Source organism: Solanum pennellii, chromosome 1 (assembly GCF_001406875.1).
Source record: "Solanum pennellii chromosome 1, SPENNV200".
Classification (NCBI taxonomy): domain Eukaryota; kingdom Viridiplantae; phylum Streptophyta; class Magnoliopsida; order Solanales; family Solanaceae; genus Solanum; species Solanum pennellii.
Genome location: NC_028637.1, coordinates 104913086 through 104935300, shown reverse-complemented (window position 1 = coordinate 104935300; position 22215 = coordinate 104913086). Strand labels below are relative to the sequence as shown.

Genomic DNA, 22215 nt, shown 5'->3' with positions numbered 1-22215 from the left:
CCCCCCCCCCCACAACACACACACACACAAAATAATTGCGAGTAATACATGACAGCTTGTGAGGAGTAATATGGTTAGACTTACATTCTGCATGTTGCAATGAACCAGAAATTAGTTGAGAAACCACAACCAACAATAGCTATTGTCCACACTGTCAGTCCAACTCCAATAAGTCTAAACGGATTGACCCTGCAGAGTTAACAAACACATGGGTAAGAAACTCAAGCAATTGATTGAACTAAAGAAGCAAGAATATGCATACAATTCGCGTATTTTTCATTTACCTAGTGAAACTCTGTCTGATACTATTCCTAAGCAAATTATATGACAAAGTTGCAAACTGAAAATAAGACAGTTCTACTTCAACTCTGACAGACATTGAAAGAAATGCATCTTCAGGTATGCCCCATGTAGAAGTAAAAGAGTATTCTTTTTTAGGTTGTAGTGTGATTTGCTTTTGACTTAACTTGTCAGTTCAATGGTCTGCTCTAATTAGATTCATGTACTACAGCAAAGAAGTTAAACGGAAAGAAAATTTGGTAGGGCCCAACCCTCTAATAGGGATTTTAACATGGTTTTTGTTACATTTACAAAGGCTTTGCTACCTTTTACCAACAAGTAATTCATGAGAACAGAGTCAAAATTTCTTCCAACATATTGACAGTACATCTTACACTTGCAAATAAACAACAACAACATACCCAATGTAGTCCCAAAAGTGGGTTCTGGAGAAGGTAGGATGTACAGACCTTACCCCTACCTTTGTAGGTGGGTTAGAGAGGTTGTATTCGATAGAAACTTGGCTCAAAATAAGTACAATCAAAGCACGACTGAAGAAGAAATAAAGGCAACAAAATAGCAAGATAAATAGAGCATATGAAGCAATTACGACAATCTAGTAGTGAATATTGAAAAATAAGATGCTAAATGAATACTAACTAATACTACAAAATAAGGACAAGATGAGAAGATGCAAGGGGCCTCTCACACATAAATGATAATAGTACGACAACACTTGGCTATCTACTACCCTTATCATCGATCTCCAAACCTTCCAATCTAAGGCCTGTCCATAGTAAGTTGAAGATGTGTCATGTCCGGTCTAATCAACTCCTCCCGTTCCTCTTCGGTCTACTTCTACCTCTCTACCTCAACTAAAACCTCCTATAACCAACCTCTCGCACCTTCTTACTGGTGTATTGCCGCACCTAATCTTTACATGTCTGGACCATCTCAGCATCACTTCCGTCATATTGTTATAACCTCATTCTTAAATCTTACAACTATTATGTGCATGATAAGTTGCATACTGTATTAGGTCTTCAGAAAACGATTTCACCTGTGGTAAGGGTCAAATCATTTGGCATATAGTGAAAAGGATTAAGAGTAAAACTAATAGGTAATTTGAATGAAATCTTCCGCTTTCTGAAATCATATAAAGATAGTTTCAATTGTTAAATCCTACTTCTCTCAGGCGCCAGCAAATAAACTTCTCAAAGTTAATGTTCTTAAGTCTGAAATATATCTGCAACAAGGTATCAAAAGCCTGTAATATACGGGGATTTACCTCTTGGCGAAGGAGGCAAATATTGGAGATGCCACCAGAAGCCCAACCATGAAAGCAGATGATATGACCCCATCCTGAAAATTACTCAAATTAAATTCACCCCTGCAAACAAACAGAAACAAGCTCATGATAAGAATAAGCACGCATGATGATGATGTGTAATTAAAAAGTAGTTCCATTACTAAATTTGGAGAGGAAAATTCATTATTAACGTACATTATCCCGAAACGATTGTAATTCTCAATAATAAGCATTAGTAAATCAACAAGAATATGAAGAACAGAGAGAAAAAATATCAAACATAAGCAAGGAAGAAAACTTAGGATGGAAACTCGAAAACCAAATCTTTTTCCCTTTAATCAATCACTTCAGAGTTGAGCAGGCTATAGAGCAAATTCCAAAAGAATACTCACTGAATTCCGCTGCCAGAAGAACATGTACCGTCTTTCGTACAAGTTCGACGGTTTCCATTAACACCATTGCTCGCAATAGATCCACGATCCACATAATTTATTAAGTTGATCACACAGAATACCGCAAGCAACCTGATAATTTATAGCAGACACATTAGAGGCAAATAGTGCGGGTGAAGTAAAGGTTACAACTTACAAGTGCAGAATATGCTAGTAGACATAACCTCTTACCAAGATATTGGGGGTTTCGAGTTTCTACCAAGATTTTGGGGGTTTCGAGTCACAAAGGAGCAAAGTGGGAAAAGGGTCACAATTGTTGGCAGTTTGATTTGACAGGTGAAAGAAACACTATAGAAAACAAAATCTGAAGAATGCATATAAAATTGACAACTTCAAGAAGCTTAAGATATCAAATATAACAGAATTGGAATAGAAACCTTCCGTGCAAAACTCAGTAATTTCATGTAAATAAAGAGAATATTAATTCAATTAGGAGATCCCATTAGGTAACTACACCAAGAAAGTCAGCGCAAATCATTCTTGAATTTTGTTTCTTGATGGCTAGAAGGCACAACCAATTTCATCGATTATAATGTCCAAGAAAAGCGAATCAAACCTTATAATTGCAATTCCAAGAAACATTGAAATTCAAAAATCTTGGAAACCCAGTTGGTAAAAAAAAAATTGAAATTCAAAATTCTTGGAAACCCAGTTGGTAAAAACACAAAATTCATCTTTAACACACAAATGGGTTAAAGAAAAAGTCACCTTTTGGCAGTAAACCAAGAAGGTTGAGGAAGTAATGACGATGAAATTGAAGGTTTTGCCATATCTGTAGCTGCAAGCACATCAAGAGTTGATGTGTCAGGTTTATGTGTTGAATTTGAATCATCCAAAGACTTTGGGTCTGGTTCTTGTTTCCCCATTTAAAGAAAAATAAATAAACAATATATATTAATTCTTTGACTGGAAGGAAACTGTTTCCTTCCTTCCCCAAAAGCCTTTGATTTTTAACCTTTTTTTCTCTTTTGGCTCAATAATGGAGTTTAGACTTTTTTGCTGTATTTCTTTAACTTTATAATAATGGAGAATAAATCTTGTGTTTGCAGTTCACAAATACATGGTAACTAAAAATCAGGAGAGCCTCACTGGATATTCTGCACATTCCTACTTATCTCTCATTAATTTATACAAATAAAAACGCGCAATTTTTATTTAAAAATATTATGGAGAAATTTTAAACTCTAAATTGAGCTCTTTTTTTTTTGGAAAAAATATTATTTTCTTTGTTTCATTTTATATGTCATATTTTTATTGTACGTAAAAATACTGTAATTTTATTCTTATATTCTTATTTATTTTTTTCGAAATGAAGTTTCAATCAATGAATATGAATAAATTATTTTGATTAATTAATTTATTAATGAACATGAGTCATTTACTTAACTTTTCTAAGTTGGTCAAATGTATGTTTTCAATACTAATATTCCCTCCGTTTGGTATTGTTTGTCATGGTTTCTATTTTTAGAGTTAAACTATAAAAATTTTGATTAACATTTTAAGATGTATTTTTTTTATCATATTAATATGCAAAAAATTGTAACTTATGTTACTTTTCATATGGTTTTAGAATATCTATTTTTTTGTTTAAAATATCAAATTAATGTGATCCAATTTACCTTTAAAAATTAGTTATATTGACTTTCGATAAGCGTAACATGACAAATAATTTTGAACAGAAGGAGTAACTCATAAGGATAAAAAAAATATAATAATTTATACATTGATTTTATAAAAATATAAGTATTATGTAAAAGTAAATGACATATAAAATAAGCAGAGATGATATATTACTAGAAGTATAAAATACGAGTAGAGCAAACTTCTTTTAATATTTTGTAGCTTAAAAAAATTAAAATAAAGCAATATAGTTAAGGACTGGTTTAGTTGAAAAATAAGTTATTTTAAGATAATTAATTTTAAAATAAATTATTTTATTTCAATAAATATAATATAAATTTATTTAAAATAATTTTTAAAATTAATTATCTCTTGCTCCTCTATCAAATGAGCTAAGTTAATTATTTGTGGATAAGAACACTTCGAATTCTACCTTTTTAACTATGTTAATCTATTTGCATGCTTTAATAACATTTGTCACACATGTGCAGAATCTTAATTACTTCTTTTATTCATCACATGAATTATTCTCTAAGATTACTTCCTCTATTTATCTTATTATGGACCCATTACAAAAGTTTGTTCATTTGTTATTTTATATATTTTTTGAAATAATTTTTTTCTGACTTGTTAAATATATTTAAAAACGATATGAGAGAATTATCTATTTTTTAAGAAAAATATTATATGCCGTCGAAAATTAAATTATTTTTTCTTTTTCAAATTATTTGTAATTTTAAAAATTATTTATGAATATAATTTCAGAGGAAATTTTTTTACCTCTTATATTCATTGATGTTTTAAGATATAATGTTTTTTTTTTCACTAATCCCGTATTAAATAAAGTGTTTAAATATTTATTTAAAGACTACTTTTGAATTTTACCTACTCTCAAGATGCAAAGGGTATCATTTTTGTCATTTTCTCCTCGTTTTTGCCAACTATTTTTGCAACAACTTTTTCCCGCCACCAAAATGGAAGGTTTGTATTTCGTGCGCTATATAATTCTATTTTATATTAATTAAATTTGTGAAAAATATATACGAAAAACATTTAAGAATAAATTTAAATTATATTTTTTATTTTTTATAAAATTATAAATATAAAGTAGCACAATTTATCTCATAAAAAAATATTAAATTTTATGAAAGGAAAGAATAAATATGAAAAATAAAAGTTAAATATCTATCTTTAACTTTTGAACAATTCAATATAATATATTGAACAATAAAACCTCAAAAATTCAGTTAATATAAATCTCTCATTTTAATTTATGTAATACTTTTAAATTTTAAGATTCAAATAAATCTATTTTGATAAATTTTTAAAATATTTTTTCTTAAAATTGTTAATTATCAAAACTTATAGGTAGTCGAATTGCTCAGTTAATTGAGGCATTTCTAATAGTTCACGTCGAAGATTCCTCATTTTCTGTTTGTCTGTATCAATGTGCACTCCATGTATTTGTCAAAATGCAGGAATATTCATTCACATATCAATGGAAGGGAATATCCTCACAAAATCATTTTCAGTCTTCTCTGCGTTTCAATTGGTACGATTTTCGTGCTCTACGAAGATATCCAAGATTACAGCTCAACAGACAAATCTGTCAATGGCATTGGATGAGGTTTCTTGATTATTTACTTGTCATATAGTTATACATGTGAGACAAAATGAGAGATGTAATTTAGTAGGAAATTCTCTTTATTTATGGTTGATTATAACTTATAACTTTGTTTGCTGTTCTAAATCACAACATTTTCTCTTATTTCTATTACCCTTCATCCAATTCCTTTTAAGATATGGCAGATTTGGTACTATATCCTGTTTTACAGGTGATTCTTGAAAAGTTAGCCTCTCCATATGTGCAGAAGTTCCATGATCTCTACCATTTGAAGGAAAACATAGAAAAACTACAGAATTCACTACCAACTGCTAGAGCTTTTCTTGATGATGCACATAAGCGACAAGAAACGGATCAACATGTTGAAAACTGGTTGGTGAAGCTCAAGGACATAGCTTATCAGTTGGAGAACTTACTGGATGAATTTACTGCAGAAAGTGTAATGTGCGAGAGTCGCAGTGGAAAAGCCAAACAGATAAGTAGTCTATTTCTACCTTTTGAACCATCAAAGCATCTTTTTGACCTTGCAAAAATACTACCAAAAAAACTTAAGGAACTAGATGAGATTGCAAAGCAAGGGTTTAGCTTAAATCTTAGAGCAACAACTACAGAAAGACAAGTTGACAATTATGACAGAACAAAAGTAACTGGATCGTTTGTGATAACATCGAAAATATGTGGAAGAGATGATGATAAAAAGAAGCTTTTAGAGCTTTTGTTGACTACATGTGATGGCAAAACTGGTGGGGTTGTTTCTATCATCCCAATTGTAGGTATTGGAGGACTTGGCAAAACTACACTAGCTCAATTAGTCTACAATGATGAAAAGGTCGTTCATTTCTTTGACATTAAAATATGGGTTTATGTATCTCGGGATTTCGATGTAAGTAAGCTCATGTTAAGCATAATACAGTCTGCAACAAAAAGGAAGTGTGAACTCTTGGAGATGGATCTACTTCAAGCTCATTTTCAAGATTCATTGGGTGGAAAGAGATTCTTGATTGTTTTGGATGATGTATGGAATGAAGACCAAGAAGAGTGGGATAAGCTGGGCGACTTATTTCAAAGTGGTGGAGCAGGAAGTAGAATCATTGTCACTACACGGAGTACCAAAGTTGCTTCAATAGTGGGAACTACTTCCCCTTATTGTCTCCAAGGCTTGATAGAAGATGATTGTTGGGTTTTGTTCAAGCAACGAGCTTTCAGCAAGGAAGAAGAAGGTGAGTATCCTAATCTGTTGGATATTGGAAAACAGATCATCAAGAAATGTGGGGGTGTGCCTTTGGCAGCAAAAACATTGGGAAGTTTGTTGCGCTTCAAACGAGAAAAAGAAGATTGGATGTTTGTGCAAGAGAGTGAACTTTGGAAACTTGAGAATTGTAACAGTGGCATACTGCCAGCTCTTCGGTTGAGCTACTTACAGTTGCCTCTACACCTCCAACGATGCTTTGCATTCTGTTCATTGTATCCGAAAAATTATGAAATTCATAAGGAAAAGATGATCCACATATGGATTGCTGAAGGCTTGATAACATGTCATGAGAGGAACAGGCAGTTGGAAGACATAGGAAACGAGTATTTTAATGACTTGATGTGTTTATCATTTTTCCAGGAAGTTAAGAAATTTGATGAGACGGATCTAGTAGTATACATAATGCATGATCTCATCCATGATCTTGCTCGAAGTGTGGGGAGTCAGGACTTCGTGATATTGGGACATGACTTTACTCAAGGTAACATGTCACGGGTTCATCACCTGTCAATCCTTTTCCATTCAGATCCCACTTCATTTCCAAAGGAATTGTATGGTGCTAAACATCTTCGAACACTTCAATTCCTGTTTTGCACCGGAGACATTCCTTCTTCTTTTCCTCTGAACTTTAAATACTTGCGAGTCCTTGATTTAAGTGGTTGTGTGAAGAAGGTGCACGAGTCGATTAGTGATTTGATATGTTTGAGATACCTTGATCTCTCCAGCACCTCTATTCAAACACTCCCTCATACTATTTGCAACCTTTCTAATCTGCAAACCCTGAACCTCTCATTTTGTGGTAACCTAATGGAGTTACCTTTTGGATTGGCTAATATAACTGGCTTAAGGCACCTTAACATAGTGGGATGTAATGGACTGACTCGCCTTCCTGCTGGTCTGGGAAATTTGGTTCAGCTTCAAACTTTGCCTTTATACATTGTGGGCAAAGGGATTGGAGAAAGCATCTCTGAAATCAGTTCTCCCCACATAAGAGGTGAATTGAGTATAAGGGGCCTGGAGAACATCAGAGACAAAGAAGAAGCTACACTGGCTAATCTGAGGGCGAAGAAATATGTGGAATTGTTAAGACTCCAATGGGGAAGTGAGAACATAGTGAGGATGTCAACAGGGTCTACCTCATACGAGGTTTGCAGAGAAGTTGATGGTACATCAAGATCACTATCAAGGGATAATGACAATGTTGTGGAGGGGATCATTGAGTGTCTTCAGCCACATGTAAACCTCAAAAAACTATATATCAAGGGATATCCTGGATTCAGATTTCCAGATTGGGACCTCCCTAATCTAGTTCTGATTGCTTTGATCAACTGCAGGGGATGTGATACTTTACCTACCTTTGGGAAGCTTCCGTTTCTCAAAACACTTTATCTACAAGGGATGGATGGAGTTACACATATCGGTGAAGAATTTTATGGAGGCAAACCCCTCAAATTCCCATCCCTGGAAGACCTAACAATCAAGGACCTTCCCTGCTTAAAAGAATGGTCTTGCATAGAGAACGAAGCAGCAGTATTTCCTCGCCTGCAAAAGTTAGTTGTGGATAAATGTCCTAATCTTATCTCTGCTCCAACATTTCAATCTCTTCTTTATTTGGAGCTCCGTGATTGCCATCCAAAGATCTTGGAGTCTGTGGATAACATGTCTTCACTCTCCAATGTTGTGATTGATGCGCTTCAAGGTCTAGTGCACCTTACAGGGAAATTGCTAGAGAATAACAAATCACTGGAGACTGTGGAAATACTTTCGTGCAAACATTTCATTTCTCTTCCTCAAGAGATAGAGCATCTCACTTATCTGAAGTCACTGACCATTAGCAACTGTGAAAAACTAACCCATTTGCCAACAGGAATCCGAAAGCTGCAAGCTTTGGAGTTCCTTGAGATCAATGGATGCCACAGCTTAGAGTCATTGCCATCAGAAGAATTTGCTGGTTTCAACTCCCTAAAGAGCTTGTCAATTGAGAATTGCGGCAACCTGATTTATCTTTCAAGTGGGTTCCTCCATCTCACAGTCTTAGAACAGCTCTCCATCATGGGTTGCCCTCGGTTAACTTTATCTAGAGGTAGTTTCCAGAATCTCTCGTCTCTACGGAGCTTGAGTATTATATCCTGCCCTGAATTATACCCATTGCCAGCTAGCCTTCAACACGTCACTACGTTGCAAAGTCTGGTAATCCATAGCAGTCCTTATCTCACAGATCTTCCTGACTGGCTTGCTAAACTTTCCTCTCTTAGATCCCTTGCAATTTCAAATTGCGAACATTTGATATCATTGCCAGAAGGAATGAAGTACCTCAATGCTCTTCAGCATTTGTCGATTCAAGACTGTCCTCATCTTGAAAGGCTTTGCAAGAAGAAAGGTATGGAATGGCGAAAAATAGCTCATATTCCACACATATATGTTGGTTCACTTAAATTTGGAAGATGACTTTGGCTCCAACTGAAATCTGAAAGAAGAAAACATCTCTTTTCCATCCACATTGAGATAGCAGAGTAAGCCACCATTGCTTTCACATTTTCTCCCTCTTATTTCTAGATGCAAGTCATATATGGAAATCCAATTGAGTTTACTTGTCCCTCTGATGTAGCATTCTCAACAATCGATGAAGTTACCGGTTATTCTGAAGTTCAACAGCAGGACACAAGATCAAATATTTCTAGTGAGATCTAGAGGAAGATTTCAGAGTACAATTTTATATGTACTCCTGATGGAAATCAAGTGACTGATGAATCAGAGGATCGGAAAGAAGGAAAAGTCGAAGTTATATATTGTATACAAGTGAGTTGTCGTTTTCTTTTTGCATGAAAATAACTCTAGAACAACAATTACACTTTGATATCTAACTAGTTGTATTTGGCATATATATTCAGGTTTTCCATTAACCAACTTCCCTTTTCTGCTGGATCTAATAGGAGCATTTTGAGGTTTATATACATCTTTTTGAAAGGAACTTCTACTTTTAAGTATTGCAAGAAGCTAGTTTTGATATGATCACTATGGAAAAAATTTGATGCTACTTTGTATATATCCACAGCTCATTGTATTTGCAAGTACCAACCACCTTGCCTTAAGAAAATACTAGCTAGTTGACATTGCTCATTGATGAGCATGTGAATGTGTAGTTGAGTTGTGTGTAGTTCTATCTTCAGTGTAATGTGTAGTTGAATGAAAATAGCTCATTTCTTTACTTATCTTCAATAAAATCATCAAGCATATACGGATCATAATTACAAACAAAATATACAGAGACTACCAGGAAGTTGCTAAGCTACATGACAGAATGGACTATTAGATCAAAGTTGTACATAGTCAGGACGAATATATATAGTCAGGAGGAGGGCGTTAAGAAAATTGTGGTGGTTTGAATTTGAGGGATATACTGTTGACACAATGGCGTTCATTTGTTGGGGTACGAAACCATTCACCTTTAAAAACATGACCAAGATGGCCTCCACAAGCAGCACAAGTTATCTCCATCCTTATGCCATCTGGGTCTGGCTGAAATAACATGCAAATCAACTCAAAATGTCTTGTTTTAATTATAGAAACTCTAGCATTAGAAATGAGATTGATAGAGCACATAATTTCTAACAAAGAAGTTGAGATCGGAGTTCAAGTCACCAAAAGAGTTGTGGTAAAACGATATAAGCATATTTGGGTAGTGATAAGCCACATACGAATGTAGCTAGTGTGATTGAGAAGAAGCTTACATTGCGATTTATGGCCCCAGGGAGACCCTCATAAAAAGAAGGCCAGCCACAGGGTGAGTTGAATTTGGTTGCGGATCTGTAGAGTGGAGTGCCACAACCAGCACAGAGGTAGGTGCCTACACCAAAAAACTTGTTATACTCTCCACTCCCTTGTTTCCTGTCGAGTAAAAATCAGGGATTTTAATTATACGCATCACACAACTACAATATTCGTTTTTATGTTTGTTAATTTTGTCCATTACAGATACAGATCGAAGATTATAACTACAGCATACATACTCTGTGCCTTTCTGTCTCAAAATCCGGAATTGGTCAGGGGAGAGAATGGCACGCCATTCCTCCTCTGACTTCTGAACGGACCCTGCTGCCGCAACCCGGAATCGGGTATTGGGTAGGCCATGAATGTGAACTGCTTTTTTGGAGTTGAAAATTAAATTTCTTGAAGGAATAATTGGCCAAAATTTTAGAATCTGAGAGTCCATGGAAATGATATTTGTTTGCTTACTCTCAACACATTCATATAATCAGTTAATTGCTTCACAAATTCCAGCTAACTGACTTTATCTATATTCTGGAATATCTGATCATATATATGTGGATAAAACACCACCAAAAAAAAAAAAACACAGTAAATTGTTAAATATTTTCTTGTGTTTTTTTCAATTTACTAGTATATGGGCACGTGCGTTGCACGTTTACTTTATAACGATGAATAAAATGATAAATAATTTTTGTTTTAAAAGATAAAATAAAGTAGAAAAAACAAAAATGAAGGCATACTATCTTATGATTAACTTTCTTAAAATGTCTTTTTTGTCTCATAAAAATGTTGAAATTCAATTAATTTATACACTTCAAGAAGATAAAATGTTTGACAATAATTAGTAAAAGATGAAATTCTTCTTCTCATTAAGTAGAAGGCAATAAAGTAATTCAAATTTATAAATAAAAAACTTATTAGAAGGAAATAACTAAGATTTAAAGTGCAATGATTGATATTTAAATTATGTAATTATACAAATAAAATATTAATATTTAATTCAATAAATCAGATTTTAATTTAATGGAGAGTCAAAATGACAATATTAGTATTCTTACAATTAAAAGTTTGTTAAAATATATTTTGAATTTTTTTGTTAAAATTTTAAGGATAGGAGCAATATTTGGTCAAAGGATAGAAGATCTTCTAACTTCTTAAGCATTTTGGTGTATCATTTTTTTGACTTTGGGATTTGGATCTCATGATAATTTTAATGAAAATTGTCGAAAAACTATAGATTTTATCCACAAGCACATGTAAGAATGATTCTTTACAAATATTTAAAATTTAAAATGCATAAATGTAATTATTAATAATTTGAAATTAGAAAATCTTGTAGGCATTAATTGTTTTGCATGTCTTACACTATTTTTATGATTGTATTTGTCTCATTTTCTAAAGCAAAAAACACACCCTTCAATCAAATATATTCTTAAAACAAAATACAAATACAAAGATAAAGTATCATATATAGGAGCAAGTTTAGCATAACGCAACCAACGAAAAATAGAAAAATTCTAAGGCAATCTTTTTCCTGTTTTTTTCTTGATAATGCAAATTGAAACAAAGTTTTAGTAATAAACATTCAACTTTTGACCATAAAAAATTAAAATATTTGGAAGACAAGTTAATGGAAGTGATATTTAACTACATAAATGGAGGGGTCTTACCATAATTCCAATCTCGACAAATAAGTAAAAAAAAAAAATACATCAAGCTTCGATACTTTAGTAGAATCATACTATGCCTTGTAATCTTGACATAAATCTTCTTGCCTTGAAATTTTCTTCACTTGATTAAAGCTTCTCTAGTCTTCCACACACAAAAATTGTATCACATATATATAAATCTTCCTATAAATATAATGTTAAAAGATTGTATTTATAGGAAAAAATATAGCTTTGGAATATGAAGATTCACTTACAAAGTTGAAAGGTCAAGTGTTACAAAAATTTAAGACAAATATTAATTAAGAACATAAATTAATTTAGAAGATAAATCATATACATGTATCTATTTAAAGGGTAAATATTTCAAGAAAATAAATTAAATTAGATATTTTAATTAAGAATTATTCTAAAGAAGTGCAAAAGTCATTAACATTTCCATTAAAATAATGTAACTTAATATTTAAATTAAATAGTTAAATATTTTTATAATATTTTAATTTATAATAAGGGTAAAATCGTAATTCAACTTTTAACTTTTTTTGTTCCCTCTTATAATAATATATGATTTTTGTTTGATGTTACAGGACGGGTCGCCCGTTAACGTGGTAGGTTAAATTATTAAATTTGACCTAATTGATACCACAGTTTAACTTTTATGACAGTATCTACGGACATTACCATTATTTATCATTTTTTTATTATTATTATGTGCAATTAATTAAGAAGAATTCTAGATTATCTTCAAATTTGTTGAGTAACAGTTGTTAACAATATAATATGTTATTTTAATATCTAGTTGACTTTGTGCAATCAAAGGTTTAGAACAATTCCTCGTATTTTCAAAATTTATGGGCCTACAACACTGAAAAGTTTAATCATTGACTTTAAGATCTAATTATGATAATTCATAACAAATTACAAGTCTAAATGAGAATGCATGCAAATTATTTGTACAACTTTTTTTTAATCGCCGTACCGCAACAATCCGAATGAATCAGACGGAATAGTTCAACAAAAAAGAAGCTTCTTTATTAATATACTTTTGAAACTTTGAAATGAATTTGCTATTTCTTTATTCAAATTCAAATCGTTTGAGCTAATAATTGAACAATTATTGAACGTGAAAATATTTTTAAATATTGTGCTTATATATATAATATAATATGAAGTTCACATATTCGAGTCGTTAAATCAGTATAGCTGCGTAAACTATATGTATTACACCTCTTGGAATGCAAGACTTCTGAGCATGTTAGAATGATGCATCGGTCAATCCTTAATAAATTTCTAAATATTATCTTCGTGTGATATATAGGCTATATATTTTAGCCGTGTAAACAATCGTTAACACTTGCTAAACTGTATGTCTCACGTTTTAACATGTTAATACGAAATGATTTATGCATCGAATATTCCTTAATAAATTTCTAAAATACTAAATAAAACAAAGAAGTACACAATTTACGTACTTTGAAATGTAATTCAATATGGTACCAATTCCAAATCCTAAGTCAAAAAAGGAACCATCCACTTGAGTGACTTACATTATTAACACGTTCTTAAATGTAGTCGCAATTCTCATATTTGGACTAATTCCTAATCGTAATAAATTTTGGAGTGTGGAAGCAACGCGTAAATGGAATAATTGAAAAACCCCAAAACTATAAATAAGCATTCCCCAAAAGTCAAATAATCACCAACCACTGTCGTCCATTCCGTCCAAATAAAAATTGCCTAATTATATTGGGAAGCCTACCACTCCACCAATTACCGAAACCCATCACCTCCATACCTATTCCATTCTGTCACCTGCTCCATATTTCGAATACAAAATCTGGGTTTTGGAGCTCTCTCGCCGTGGCTGCTATTGCTGTTTTCTGTGTTTCAATGGCGGTTGCGAGTAGCTCTCTGACAGGTGGAAGTTTCGATTTAAGTTCTACGTCTTGTTCTTCGTCGTCTTCTTCTTCTCTGGATTGTTTTCGTCATCAAGTTAGATTTTTCGGGAGTCGGAGAAGAATTAAGCCGTTGGTATATTGGACGAGATCGCATTCCTTGAGCCCTAAATGTGAGTTATCTTCTAACTCGGTGGTGAAAAATGGCAAAAAGGAATCTAGAACTTCGAGTCTTTCTGCTCTGGAACTTCTGAAAACATCTGCTGCTGATCGTAAGCCTTTTTTTCTCTCTCTCTCTTATTTTTTACTTGAAATTTTGGTATTTTAGCTAGAGTTTTGTGATATTTTTCTAATCTCAAGTCCGTGACCTTGATTGAACTATAATTATTGACAGTAGCTAATTAGGGATTGAGGTTTGGTATTGACTACAGCTGAATCCGTGGCTTTGATTGAACTATAAATCTGTGGTATTTAGTTGATTGGGATTGAGGTGTAGTTCATTGATTGATATATGGATGGATAGTTTGAGTTTACTTAAGATGTTTGAGAAAGAAGGTTAGAGTTTTATAGTCTAACATAGGTAACTTTTTGGTGACAGGTTATACAAAGGAGAGTAGCAGCATCATGGTTATTGGACTTAACATTCACACAGCACCAGTCGAAGTGCGGGAGAAAGTTTCTATCCCAGAAGCACAATGGCCTCAAGCAATTCGCGAACTGTGTTCTTTGAATCATATAGAGGAAGCTGCTGTATTGAGTACTTGTAACAGAATTGAAATATATGTTCTGGCGCTTGCCCAAAATCGTGGAATTAAAGAAGTGACTGAGTGGATGTCTAAGGTAATTTTTTCTTCGAGCATCATTTATCTGCATTATGTTTCCTTTTGCTGACCAGCATCTTCAACCCGTCTAATAAACTAGCAACACTGTCATATAAAAACTGCGTTAAACTCTGATGAGCATCATCTACCCTATGTCGCTTGCAGTAAGATTTGAACAAATTCATGTTGGTTTCAAAGGTTTACGAATTACCTTGCATATTCTCCATCATGAAAGATGCACTTCAATGATAAACAAAAGATTTTGACTTGCTGTGCCATTTATACACTGCATTCTACATTTGGGAAGGAATTGTATTTATTGTACTGTGCTTTGGTTCCCCTGCTCACTAACGTCATTGCAAAGGTCTAACTACCTAAGCACAGATTTCACAGAAATACAACCCTATGCTACAATGTTCACTTTTTGTTGTACTTTATATGCAAACCTTTTTGACACAAAGATCTTTGTTTGGCAGTTTAGTGGAGTTCCAGTTACAGAGCTATGCCAACACCGGTTTTTGCTATACAATCAAGATGCCACACAACACCTGTTTGAAGTAGCTGCTGGACTAGATTCCCTAGTCCTGGGAGAAGGTCAAATTCTTGCACAGGTCAAGCAGGTTGTTAAGAATGGACAAGGTGTCCCTGGCTTTGGTAGGAAAATAAGTGAGCTATTTAAGCGTGCAATCACAACTGGTAAGAGGGTAAGAACTGAGACCAATATCTCCAGCGGATCAGTATCAGTCAGTTCAGCGGCGGTGGAGCTTGCTCTGCTGAAACTTCCAGAGTATTCTTCTTCTACGGCTCGTGTGTTAATTGTTGGAGCTGGGAAGATGGGAAAGCTTGTGATCAGACACTTGGCTGCTAAAGGGTGTAAAAAGATGGTTGTCATTAACCGGACAGTGGACAGAGTTGCTGCCATCCGTGAGGAGTTGATGGATGCTGATATAGTATATAAACCTTTCTCAGAATTGTTAGCATGTGCTGCTCAGGCTGATGTAATATTCACATGCACTGCTTCGAAAGCCCCTTTATTCATAAAAGAGAGTGTTCAAGCTCTCTCTTCTGTGGACTCTGAAGATGGATGCCGGAGGCTATTTATCGATATTTCTGTTCCTCGGAATGTGGAGCCTAGTGTTGCTGAAGTTGAAGGTGCAGATGTTTACAATGTGGATGATCTTAAAGAGGTTGTGGAAGCTAATAAGGAGGATCGGTTGCGGAAGAAAATAGAAGCTGAGACCATCATTGCTGAGGAAGTGAAACAATTTGAAGCACTTAAAGACTCCCTCGAGACCGTTCCAACTATCAAAAAGCTCAGGGCATATGCTGAAAGAATTAGGTCTGCTGAGGTTGACAAATGTTTGTCTAAGATGGGTGATGATATCCCCCAACACAAGAAGAAGGCTATTTATGATCTTAGCCTAGGGATAGTAAACAAGCTGCTACATGGACCAATGCAGCATCTGAAATGTGATGGAGCTGAAAACCGAACTTTGAGTGAAATACTTGAAAATATGCACGCCCTTAACAGAATATTTGGTCTTGATACAGAGATGTCTGTATTGGAAGAGAAAGTACGAGCCAAGATAGAACAAAATCAAAAGCAATCCTCTTGAGGTTCTTTTGCCATTCAGCTAGAAAAGGTCAATAACATTCAGCAAAGTTCCAATCAGGAATGATCATCATTTCAGATCCTTTCCTGACAGTTTGCTAGTTTTAACTGTATCAAATTAGAGTACACAGAACAGATCTGAAATTCTTTGTTTTAAACCATAGGTAGCCAACATTACACGAGGGATTCCCTCAGATTGCGGGAAAGTCTGCCATAGTTGCAGTTGTATTTCTTACATAAGAGTATATATCCATCCATTTGTTGAATCCAGAGGAGTATTCATAATATATCAGAAGTTCATGAGGGCTTTGTGAAGCTTCTCACTTTACTGTCTCAACTTCCTTCTGTCTGTTATTTCCTTTTTATTTCTACGTGGGCTAAAAAAGAAGTGGGCAATTACATCAACTCTTTAGCATATATAAGATGTTTTGGCATCTTTCCATATTGAAGGAAACAAATTCCCATCCTGTTTAATTTATCAAAACAAAAAGCAGAGATATTTAAAGCTAAAAGTCAATAAGGGAAACTGAAATCCAATTTATTCATTATCATCCCCTGAAAATCCCATCAATTTTTTGAGACCAGGGAAAAAAGAAGAAGAAGAATTGAACTCAGAAATGTTTTCAACTAAGTACTCATCGACTAATTCTTTAACAGACCTAGCAGATAATGGATGAAAATGGGCACCCCATTCTAAAACAAAACTTTTAACCAAATCCCATTGTTCCTCCTCACTGAATTTCTTCCATTTCTTCTTCATTTCCTCCGATTTCAAGCCCGTGTAGTTGCAAAACTCAACGAACAAAAGCTCTTTGCTTTTCTTCAACGCTTCCTCTTTCTGTATCATCTGGGTGTTCATCTTTCCAACCTCTGTTGCAAAATCTGATGCCAGGTCAATATCGTTCATGTCGTCGTCGTCGTTGTTGGTGCACGAGACTTTGTGAAACTTGGGATGATTCTTGAAGGTATACATCGAAGGGACCAAATTGGTTTGGGAGTTTGTGAATTGTGAAGGGAAACGATTTGGATAAAGAAGATGAATTGTCAAAGCCATGGAGGGAGGATTGGCGTTGATGTTACTGGATTTTAAAGATTATATGATTATTAGGGCTCAACGGGTTCGCTTGCTTGCTTGCTTCCAGTGTTCAAGTTTTTGCACCGACTGCCTGTTCTTTTCAGTAGTCTATATTTTTTGTATGGTCTTTAATTCTATCTTTTAAAGTTCAGTTAATGACACATACTATAATTATGACTTAATTTTGCTACAAAAACAGATTTTAGGGTTTGTTACTTTGTTTAGTATAAGGAATATTCTAAAATTATTTATTCCGACATTTTTCTGTAGTACAATGATGAACCAATTTCATGGAGTATCACAATTCATAAATTTTTGACGTTTGAGTACTTACAAGTACCAAACCAATTTTATTGCAGAAAAAGGAAAAAGAGAATTCCACAACATTAAAATGTGTATATGTTGTTAAATATTTACAGTAAAAAGAAAACGAAGAGTATAATTGGGAGAATTGACCAGAAATTAAAGCCATTTTTAGCAAAAAGAAAAGATTATTATCGAGCAACTTGAACAAATCTTTTTTTTACATTCACACGATTATAATAATACATTATACATCCTCCACCCAAAAACACAAAATTTGAAAAAGAAGAGACCACCTGATGGAAACAAAAAAGGAAAAAAAAGTTATAGCAATGTTTATACATGTTCTACAAAGTTTCTAAGTGGGGAACAATCCTCCTGAGGTATGAGGTGAAAAGGGAAAAAAGAAAAAAAATAATTCTTAGTTTAAACTCTAGGCCTTTTGGCTTATAATCAGCCCCCATTGTTCCTCCCAATAAGGTAAGCACCAGAAAACATCTCTAACCAAAGCCCCTGGAACAAGGCTAAACAGTTTCAAAGGTCAAATCTCCAACCCCCCTCCCCCCCCCCTACCCCTCCAAATGATAGAAAGAATGTAAGGGAATACAAAATAATGAACTGGTTCTACCACCTCCTTCAGATCAGCAAGTTTGTAGTTGTTGTCAAAAAAGCTGACGTCTTGATGTATCAGGAGCTCAGTTGCAAATGAATCACGCAAGCTTTGCAACCATCTATAGTGATCACCCTGTCTCTAAAATATGAGGAGTGATTAGCTGGGCCAAGATATCAACCCATGTATCTGGAACACCAGGAAGGCACCAATGCATACAGTCTTGACCCCAGACCGACACTGCATCCTTTTTCCCCAACCAAATGGCAGGATGGGCATCTGCACGGAACTCACTCAAGTGAGTCAGATCGAGGCTTCTGATAGTTGTATCTTTTAAAACCTCTTCGATCAAATGATTTAGTCGCCTTGCTTCTTTGTTAACCCCATTATATCTGGGATCAAACCACAGATCAAGCTGTTCAGGTATCAGTAAGATTTTCTTCAGAAAACTTATCAGTTGTCACTACTTACTGTAATAAACTTTCAAGTGCATAATAGTCCCTATAATTTGTCAAAAAATGTAAACAGGAAATCTAATGGTCTGAGAAAATGTAGATGTGGGAACAAGATCAGTAGGAAAATCACTTGTTGAAGGAAGTTAGATTACAAACATGTTAAGTTAAATACTTTTGTATCAATTGTCAAGCTTTCTTAGGAGGCAAATCCTTGCTAAGTTAGACTACAAACATGTTCAGTTAAATATATAACAAATTATCCATGTCTTTCAACTTTACTTGCATGAGTTTGTACACTAAGCAATGCATTTCCAAGTGATTTCTATTAGTATGCAAGGACATTTCTATTAGTAACTAACCAAGTTGATTACCTTAGAAAGTGGAAGTCTCAAATTTACCAAAAAGTGCTACATTTGCATACCTGAAGTTCATCAAGGGGTTCATCCATTGTGCAACTACCATTTTGATTCCAATCACCACCGTGAAAGTGCCTTGGTGATTGCAAGCGCCAAAATTTAAGTGTTTTCTCTGGTAATTCTTTATCTATGTAGGCAATCATATTCTCAAGAACAACCTTAAACCCATCAAACATCTCTAATGGAGGTTGAATCAATTGCCCTGCCTTGTAGAAAACAAGAGGCGTCTCTTTAGGGAATTTGTCAAAGCCCCACCTAGAAGATATTGATAACCATTAAAAGCAAAGGAGTTAGAGATAATACGTTAATAACTAGATTCGGTGAAATAATTTGAAATGTCAGGAAAACCATCATTAGTCCGACCTGTGATTATAGGAATACTTGCTTTTAAGTTTGATCAAACACAACTGGAATCATTTTTTTAATCAAGAAACACAATTGGAATCGTTAACAGTGCAAAGTTGCTGCACACAACAAATTACCAGCTGATCTACCTACCCCATCATGTATTGGAACTTCAATTTCCTCTCCGTTACACACACATATAAAAGAACAAAGATAACACCTTCCACTTAAAAAACCATGTACATTTTTCTACTGAATAAGGCGAAATTTTGCTTTTTGGCAATGCATAAATTTATAATTTTATTTTTCCCATTGAAGATAGATAGGAGTTCAGACCTTTATGTCTTCGAATAAAATTTTAGAGCTTTTCAAGTTTCAATAGTGGTACAGCTAGGTGGTTAGCATCCAAAGGTGGCTGAAAATTCCATCATACAGGTGATGTGTTTGCAAGGTTGGGCAGGTAGTTACAACAACAACAACAAGCCCAGTGTAATCCCACAAGTGGGTTCTGAGGAGGGTGATGCATATGCACCCTTACACTTACCTTCATAAGGTGAAGGCAGATAGATTGTTTGTTTCTGATAGACCCTCAGCTCAAGTAAAGCATATAAAAAATCAAGTAGGTTGGGCAGGTAGTCAATGTTAATATTTTCACCCAACAACCCACTGTCATCCAGATGCTTAATTCAATTTTTTTACATATTATGTAAGAGAACTTCAACCGAAAATGAAAATATTTCACAATCAACAGAGGAAAATTGGCCATTCTATTTGGACAGCAGAAGTGATAGACATATCAGCGAATGTGCGAAAAAGTAAAAACAGCATGAAGGAAGGCACAAAATTACCAATGACCAGTGTTGAAGACTAGAACATTGTAAAAGGCACCAATATGAGCCCAATCATCTGCTGGAATATCAACATCTACTCGATATCTTCCCTTCAATCCATCTTGGTTGGAATCGTCAAGCTGTTTTGGCAGCCACCTTATTTAATCAGTAATGAGCAAGTAAGATTACGACTTCAAAGAAAAATCACATCATACTTCAGACTGATATCCAACTTTGGCAACACTCAAGAATGAGGACAAACTATGAAATGCACATGGTACACAAGATACAGTTTTCATTTCTGTTAGCATAATTAACCAGACAAAACGAGAACTTTTTAAAAAATTAAAGTAAACGGTCAGTTGAGGAGCAACAGCCGTATCAAGAAGCTAATCTACACTCTTCTAATGACCAAAGTCCCTTTATGATGTCAGATACTGAAGCTAGTCACGACTCAAGTTCTATTTTACACTTGAGCACTCATCCAGGCAACAAGTTATAGCTCATACAACAAAGAGTTTCAAGTTAAAAGCTCCAAATTCATTGTAAAAATATGAATTTTTAAATTAGCCAATACAAGCATATGACTTACGTAAGAAAAGTAAATTAATGCCACAAACATCCTGGAATGAACAGACTTTTTCTTGGAAAATTGCACGATGAATCCTAGCCTTCCAAAGCTCCTTCCTTCAAAATTATTCTTGGAAGAACTAGAATTCGAAATTAGCCGTGGGTAGGAAATCGTCTTCAAATCAGAAGTTGCTCAGCCATTATTTTGTATAATCAATCTATAAATATAGGGAACCACAACTCACAGTACAGCCATGAATTCTCCAACTTTTAGTGTTGATAAGCAACCATGATTAGGTGCAAACTCAATAATATCTAGTAAAAAATTGTCATTTGCTACTAAACAACACAATATCAAAACTAATATTTGCATTTGCTACTAACAACACAATTTATAACAAGAATCTCGGAATATATTACAATATCAAAACACGTTAAAAGTATAACGTATAAAGCAATATGCTCACTCATATTTCGCTAGCAAAACAGCACGATGATAACCCACGGTAACATTGAACTTTGGAAAATAGGCTCCTCTCCAAGCACCCTTTCTCTTCCATTTCTTTGCACCAGAATCAGCCACTCTAAGAGTACACAAAAACGAAACCAAGAAATTCTCATTCAACGAATCTCCAACAAACCCAATATTCTTGTTCCTCATTGAACCCAAGAACCCAACTGGGTCGATCCGAGTTAAATCACACTTGTCGGGCTTCCATTTCCAAGAATTGATCCGACCCATATTCTCTCTTTGGTTTCTGAGACAGTTCCAGGCGTTCCTGTGAAAGGGGCAGGACTCATCGTAAATGGGTCTGCGATTCGGGTCGCTGACCCACTTTCCTTTAAAGAGATTACAAGAAGGAGAGATGGGAATTTTGGGTTTCGGAGAAGTAGGAGCATAAAGAGGAAGGGATAGAGAGTAGAGGAAAATGAGAAGCAACGTCGGCAGAATCAGCCATGAGAAGAGCTTTGAAGTTAGCTTCGACGCCATTTCTGATCTCCTCTAAACATGACACTGAACAACCATTTCAAATATTATTATTTTGGGATAATTTTCTTTTGTAAAACTCACTTTTTCATATTACGCTTATTTTCCTTCACTTTAATCATCCTTTAAACGCTTATTGAAATAAATATAAATCAATTTTAATTTGACACATTTTTCCTTCTTCATGTTGATTTATTTTTAAAGTATTTTATAAAATAAATTATTTTTTAATAATATAAAGAAATTAATATAAAGAGAGATAAATTGTTAAATCATAATTAATTTATGTTTATTTTTTAATAGGTCTAAAACATGGTTATA

General features: G+C 34.3%; 6 protein-coding genes across 7 annotated transcripts in view; 2 read left to right on the top strand and 4 right to left on the bottom strand.

Annotated features, from left to right (window-relative positions):
* LOC107003932 (probable sphingolipid transporter spinster homolog 2) overlaps nt 1–3129 on the bottom strand; it is a 10849-nt gene extending 7720 nt beyond the window's left edge. Inside the window, exons 1-4 of one of the 2 annotated variants that reach the window (XM_015202177.2) lie at nt 2749–3129; nt 1981–2112; nt 1568–1669; nt 85–189 (exon numbers count right to left, since the gene is read on the bottom strand). In XM_015202177.2, the coding sequence (XP_015057663.1) occupies nt 85–189; nt 1568–1669; nt 1981–2112; nt 2749–2906 (497 nt within the window). In that variant the 5' untranslated portion in view covers nt 2907–3129. Of the gene's footprint in view, nt 1–84; nt 190–1567; nt 1670–1980; nt 2113–2211; nt 2373–2748 lie in introns of those variants that run through there. The other variant, XM_027918697.1, reaches the window with a different exon arrangement.
* A 1773-nt stretch (nt 3130–4902) lies between these two features.
* Nucleotides 4903–9611, top strand: LOC107030309 (putative disease resistance protein RGA4). Its single transcript, XM_015231631.2, has 2 exons — nt 4903–9049; nt 9145–9611. The coding sequence occupies exon 1, from the start codon at nt 5463–5465 to the stop codon at nt 8982–8984; it is 3522 nt and encodes a 1173-aa protein (XP_015087117.1). The 5' UTR covers nt 4903–5462; the 3' UTR covers nt 8985–9049; nt 9145–9611.
* A 107-nt stretch (nt 9612–9718) lies between these two features.
* On the bottom strand, nt 9719–10832 carry LOC107011076 (peptide methionine sulfoxide reductase B5-like). Its single transcript, XM_015210407.2, has 3 exons — nt 10547–10832; nt 10268–10424; nt 9719–10055 (listed from the first exon to the last, which is right to left on the bottom strand). The coding sequence occupies exons 1-3, from the start codon at nt 10747–10749 to the stop codon at nt 9900–9902; spliced, it is 516 nt and encodes a 171-aa protein (XP_015065893.1). The 5' UTR covers nt 10750–10832; the 3' UTR covers nt 9719–9899.
* Nucleotides 10833–13653: 2821 nt separating this feature from the next.
* On the top strand, nt 13654–16639 carry LOC107001451 (glutamyl-tRNA reductase 1, chloroplastic-like). The gene is made up of 3 exons (XM_015199508.2): nt 13654–14141; nt 14468–14709; nt 15167–16639. The coding sequence occupies exons 1-3, from the start codon at nt 13865–13867 to the stop codon at nt 16304–16306; spliced, it is 1659 nt and encodes a 552-aa protein (XP_015054994.1). The 5' UTR covers nt 13654–13864; the 3' UTR covers nt 16307–16639.
* A 180-nt stretch (nt 16640–16819) lies between these two features.
* On the bottom strand, nt 16820–17561 carry LOC107001529. Its single transcript, XM_015199554.2, has one exon. It carries the CDS (start codon nt 17354–17356, stop codon nt 16841–16843), a length of 516 nt encoding a protein of 171 aa, XP_015055040.1. The 5' UTR covers nt 17357–17561; the 3' UTR covers nt 16820–16840.
* A 310-nt stretch (nt 17562–17871) lies between these two features.
* On the bottom strand, nt 17872–21993 carry LOC107010827 (protein trichome birefringence-like 12). The gene is made up of 4 exons (XM_015210100.2): nt 21374–21993; nt 20355–20492; nt 19167–19416; nt 17872–18705 (listed from the first exon to the last, which is right to left on the bottom strand). The coding sequence occupies exons 1-4, from the start codon at nt 21895–21897 to the stop codon at nt 18421–18423; spliced, it is 1197 nt and encodes a 398-aa protein (XP_015065586.1). The 5' UTR covers nt 21898–21993; the 3' UTR covers nt 17872–18420.
* Between the last annotated feature and the right edge of the window lie 222 nt (nt 21994–22215).